Source organism: Branchiostoma floridae, chromosome 9 (genome assembly GCF_000003815.2).
Source record: "Branchiostoma floridae strain S238N-H82 chromosome 9, Bfl_VNyyK, whole genome shotgun sequence".
Lineage (NCBI taxonomy): Eukaryota > Metazoa > Chordata > Leptocardii > Amphioxiformes > Branchiostomatidae > Branchiostoma > Branchiostoma floridae.
The window spans coordinates 14,193,254-14,199,253 of record NC_049987.1 but is presented as its reverse complement, the minus strand read 5'-3'; the positions used below and the strand labels follow the sequence as shown (position 1 = coordinate 14,199,253).

Sequence of the window (6,000 nt, the reverse complement as noted above, 5' to 3'; positions counted from 1 at the left end):
AGCTTCTCTTTCTCTTTGGAAGAGAGTCTCTTTGGCTCTTGGTATCTTCAAGAAGGCTTTCGAGGTCTGAATATTTCGTCTGCAGATTTTGATGCTCCACCACCATGACTGTGTACTCTTCGGCTTTCTTTTTTGTGTCTTCTGCTTCTCTCTGCTCAGCAAGGCACGTTGACAACTTGGCTACATTCTCTGATAGTTTCTTCTCGAGGTCCGCAACTTTTTCTTCCAGGATTTTCTTATCGGCGATCAAACTGTTCATCTTGTCGTTGTCTGGTGCATCTTCCTGTAGAGCTTTCTCTAGACTGAAAATCTTTACTTGCAGCTCTTGATTTTCCTTCATCAAAGTTTCCAGCTGTTCGTCTCCTTTTTCCTTAGCGGTGAGCAGACCCTGTTTCGCGGAGTCATTTTCCGACATGACTTGCTGCAGCCCACTGACCATATCCTTCATCTCACTATGTTCTTTCTTCATCTTGTCCATTTCTTCCTCTTCCTTTGTTTTGGCTTCTGAAAGTTCTTTTTCTCTTGCCGTTGATTCTTCCAATAACTTTTCTAGATTTGAAACCTTAGATTTCATCGAATCTCTTTCCTGGATCGCAGACTGTAAACGCTCTTCCACATCCTTCATAGACTGAGAAACAGTGACGTTTTGTTTCTTATTTTCATCCAAAGAACGTCTAATTTGTCCTGACGTTACTAAAACTTCGTGCATTTCCTTCTTGATGGATCTGTTTTGTTCTTCCAGGCGCACGTTCACCTGTTGTATTTGATTCATTTTCTCGTTGTTGTCATTAATCTGCTGCTCTGTTTGCTGGACGTAGGCCATCATTTCTTCATTGTTTGCTTTCAGCTTGGCAATTTCATCTCCACTTTCTCTTCCTAACCTTTCCAGCTCTTTCCCTTGCTCTTCTGTTGTTTTTCGCAACACTTGATTTTCGTCTTCGGCCCCTGACAGCTGTTCTAATCTAGCACCCATTTCTGTTAGAGTGCTCTCCATACCTGGGACTTTGTCAGCTTGTGTCTTGAGTTCACTGTTTTCTCTCTGCAGTTGTGTCAGTTGGTCTGTGGCTTGCTGGATGAGGTGACTGTACCGCTCGCAATCCTTCACAAGATTCTCCCTTTCCTCACTTAAAGCGTTTATTTGCTCTTGATTGGTTTTCATTTCCTGTTCCATCTGCCCCATCTGTTCTGCTCTTGCTTGGAGTGTAGCGATCTGCTGCGTTTGAACTTTTGACTCGCTCCTTAATGACTCCAATTCTCTAAGCTTTTTATCAGTTGACCTTTTCTCTTCCAATAGGTTCTTCTTTTCATTCTGAACGTCAAGTAGCTTAGCTCTGTATTCTTTCACATTGGTTTGGCTTTTCTCAAGCTTTTCTTCAAACCTCTGTGCCTCTATGTACTCCAAATGCCTTCGCTTCTCAAGGTTGTCTTGCCTCATTTGTCTACACTCCTCTCTTGATTTTTCTAGGTTTTTCCTAGTTTCTTGGAGATTAAATTCTAGCTTCTTCAGCTTGCTTATCTGTAGGTTTAACTCTCTGTTCTCTTGTACTATTCTCTGTACGGCTTCGTCTCCTTCTAGCTGTTTTCTTGCATTTTCTTGCAATTTAAGGCATTGCTCTTCAATAAGCTTTCTCTCTTTCTCTCCTTGCTCTTTCTCGGCATAGAGGTCAGACACTCTTTGTCGTAGTTGCCTCATTTCTTCATCTGCCATTTCCCTACTTTTAGACTGCTTCTGGAGCACCAAGTTTTCTTCCTCTAGATACTTTGCCTTCTCACTGGCCTTTTTCTGTCGTTCGAGATCAAACTCTATTTTTGCCTTGTCCCGCTTTAGCTGCAAATTTTCACCCAACATCTTCTGAAACTCATCTTGCGTCTTGTTGAATACGTCTTCGCTTCTTCTCATCTTGTTGACAAGAGATTTTAGCTCTCTATTCTCTGTCTCTACTTCTAAAAGCTTTTTTCGTAGCTTTGTCATTTCTTCCATGTATCTCTGACGCTCTGTTACAGGCCCGGAGCTTGAGGGAGACAATGGTGATGTTGGAGTTGTCGGTGTTTGTGGCGATTGAGGGGCAGAAGCATCGGAAGCGTCTGAAGATACACCTGACGACATTAATGAATCTATATGTGCTTTCAGTGCCCGATTTTCTCGGTCAAGTTCCCTAGATCGAACTACATAAACAGCGAAAGCCTTGTTCTGATCTTCGAGCTGCTTGATTTTTTCTTCATAAACAGCGTCTGACAAGGATGTTACGGACCATGACCGTTGCAAATTTGAAACTGCAGTAGGTGTGATTGGCATACCTGACGTGCCCGGATAGGGTGGCGGCGGTATCCCCGGTCCCGGACCCTGTGTGAAGTCGTACCCGAGCGGTGGACCGACCTCGAGTGTCCTTGGTCTCGGGGAGCCTCTAGGGGACCCGGTCGGCGTGTCGAAATCCCCATCATCGTCAGGATCCAGTCTCGGTACGGGCTCTGAGGTTGTGCTAGACCAGGAACCTCGCCTCGAATGTGTCCTAGACGATGGCTGCGACTCCGTAACCCGATAATGCCTGCTTCCTGACTTGTCCCGGATCATTGTTGTGACTTGTGTTAGACTGTTTTATATCCTGATAACTCTAACACACTCACAAAATTGACTTCTTTGTCGTGCCTGGTCCCATGCATGATTTACAAAATGGCGGCAGGTAGACAACGGGCTTGGGTGATACACTGGTTCTTCCACCTAATGCCCATATTCGGCCGATCGAGACGTCGTCACGCTATTTTTATGCTAATCAGCCTGGCAAGCGGGGTGATAGACAACATATTTTCTTGCCCAGCGTCGCCACACATCCGCCTGAACAATGAAAGTCGCTATGTGCATCAAACTCACGGCTCAAAAATGTGACCGGACAGGTAAATGGTCAGGGTTGAACGAATTCTGCTGCAAACTCTCAGGCCCCAAAGTTCATACGTACCCTGACAGTGGTCCTATCTTCTACGCATTGACATAAAGGAAGGTGCGGCACGGTATGCTATCGTCGGAAGCCTTTCTTCTCCGATATGCTGTAACGAATCGTGCCCCCAGGCTACGACGCGACAATTAGACAGGCATTGAAATCATCTCAATTATGGCGAAAGCGTATAAAGGAAAAGCTTGCCTTCAACTGGTTCAAACCGGCATCGATGTACCATCGTATGATCTTTGTTGGTTGGGCCTCTTCGGTCCAGGAGCACGTTTGTGATATTACTTATTCATACATGTAGTAGAGCAGAACAATTGAGAGACCATGGAGCATTTGGAAATACATGTCAACAAAATTTCCGAAATATTTGGGTGTTTGTTTACGAAGGCAGGTGTCTCTAAGGAAGCTTCTTTTCAAACTGACCGTACTGTAACAGAGCACAAGATCTGGTACACTCTGCGTCAGTTCTTGGAAGGGATAGATCACAAATGATAACTAAAAGATAACAAATACATAGACTGCTGTCGTTTCGCTCTCCCAGCCGCACATGTTTACTGATCGGCCCTGGCATTAACCATGCCGGATCTAGGGAGGTTCACTCGGGGTCACTGGTCACGCAAGCCTAGCTCATGTGACTTTCTCGGTTACAGACACAAACAAGAGAGCTGTAGTTGTGCCCTGAATCCAAATATTGTACCATGTTGATGATAAATCATTCATGAGCCCCAAGCACCCATCATGTGGTAGTCAGGAGGACACCATGAGATATGTTAGGTATGCAAACGTAATTGTGCTCAACTCTTAGGAACGATCATGGAGGGGGTGAACATGTTGCTACAACTGTAGATCTATTTGTAACTTTCCGCCATTTTGTCGTCCACCTTCTCCAGTCAACTGTCTCAGGAGACTGCAGTTTTGCCACTTTCACACAGCGTTGGCCTCACAATTGTTCCCAGTTCATCCACTGACATTTTGATTTTGACGTCAACATTTATCAATGTATATGTAAAGAAATTAAATTTTAGATCCAATTATTGATAAGTTATTATAATGTCCTGGCCACTCTGAATAAAGAGTTTGGTACTTGCCGGGATGACATGTTTTAACTCAACTGCATTATTGTGGTATTCATATTGTAATGATGCTGCACTGTTGGTATTCCAACGATGACCGTATCATTCACGTGTATAGTCACATATTACTGCCCCTCCCCTATCCTTCAATGTTGGCGCACAGAAATAGTAAGGGTCTAGCACGCGACCGTTCTACTAATAGGACCAGAAAGGGGTGTTGCACCATGGTAAAAAGAAAATTGTATCACAAGATATACTCTTGTGTTTTTTTTGTTTTGTTTTGGAGGGGGGGTGTACTACTGGAAATTGTCGCATCCAAAGCATGAACAAACTTTTTCTACCTAATGGTCTAAAATCGATTTATCAGATATATCGATTTATCAGATATATCTAAACGTGCGTTCTTATGATGTTCTGAATTTTGGGATGCTGAAATCTTATACTACTTGGTATAGTTCACGGTGGATGAACTGTAGAACTGTAACGTTGTCTGCTTTTGTTTATTTGTGATCTAGTGATGATGTTGTCTGCAAAGTGTTCCTCACAGGAAAACCGGTTCTCCAGACTTCTACAGCCATTGACCACTTTGCGTGTTTTTCACCTGTAAGCTATCCGGGCATTTGAGTAAAATGTTAACTTATCCCTACCACTCAGTGTTAATTGATTGAAAGTGAGTTGATTTACGACAGTGAAAATAAGTTAGATAACAATCAGCGACACAACAACACTCAACAAATGCACTGTACAACGATATATTCATAACCACAACCACAGATAGCAGAGTATTCCAAACCTTGCAGAATGGTGTAGACAATAATGCTCGTAACGATAACCTGATATAATTCCTTGTGCTAGCGAAACGTTTAAACACCAAAGAAACAACACACCAATTAAACACATACATATGATTATAACGAAAAAAAAATCTTTAAAAAAGAACGAATACACACGCGACCAGGCTAATGCCTCGAATACAAAAGGGAGCAACCATCGATCAAACCGACACCTTGCTTACAAAAAATTTTTAGCAAAAGTGAGCTTTCAACCCAATCAGCCTCTGACCCACAACTCTTCAACCCTGTTATGTTTGAAAAGAATCACAAAAATTACAAAACATTGCTGTCATGCGAGTTCATGCTACCCCGCCAATTCTGTCTCAACCCACTAAAACCCACCCTGATGAATCAATTTTGTATGTATCATATAATTCCAAAGTCTTGAATTGAGGAAAGGTTGCGAAATGTTTCTACTCCTGTTAAGAAATGTAATTTGGAAGCTACAACATTGACATGAAATTTGCCACGAAATCGTGGATCTTCACATTACTATATTGTCAATCTTCCCTAAAGACTGGTTATTGTTTAACATGTTATGTTAAAGACCTATATTCTGAGGCCTCAGCCACAATCGCTTCATTTTTAAGGGACATAAAACCCATACATTAGGCAACGAGTACTAGTATATCTTAGGATAATCATTCATAATCGTACTCACCAAATGTCAAAGCCCGAACACCAACTAAAATTCCCACTTGTATTTGTGTAAATAAACTTCTTCTACTAAGATGCTTGTGATCATGATTATGATTATGAAACAGTATGAGCTGGCTCATTTCTTTAGAGTCTTTTGTCAGAGTCTGAATTCTTCGTTGTTGGTGACTACGTCTCTCTTAGAACTGCCAAGTTGAAGGGTACTCTTTAAATAAATGGGTTGTAGGAGTTAGTCCTCTGATGGTTTAGAAAGCTTCTGAATTCTGTATTGGGCTTTGTGTCGCTTTGCTCTCTCCATTCATTTCTCTCTGGAACTCCTTTGGTCTGCTGCATCGACATGTGTAGTTTCGATCCCCATTTTGATAAGAGCCGATAGTTCTTGTTTCGCTTTGAACACGGTGTCCTCTATCTTCTCCTTCTCGTCCAACATCAGGGTTAATTGCCATACTTTCTCTGACACAATATCCCGGAGCTCCTCTTTTTCCCTTTCCGACT

The 6,000-nt window shown here is 42.5% G+C and overlaps 1 protein-coding gene across 1 annotated transcript in view; it reads right to left on the bottom strand.

The window, feature by feature from the left end:
• The window catches only part of LOC118422585 (centrosomal protein of 290 kDa-like), a gene marked incomplete in the record, with an annotated part of 9,839 nt that extends 6,470 nt beyond the window's left edge, over positions 1–3,369 (bottom strand). Inside the window, 1 exon segment of the mRNA XM_035830222.1 lies at positions 20–3,369. Within this exon segment, the coding sequence (XP_035686115.1) occupies positions 20–2,572 (2,553 nt within the window).
• Positions 3,370–6,000: the final 2,631 nt, after the last annotated feature.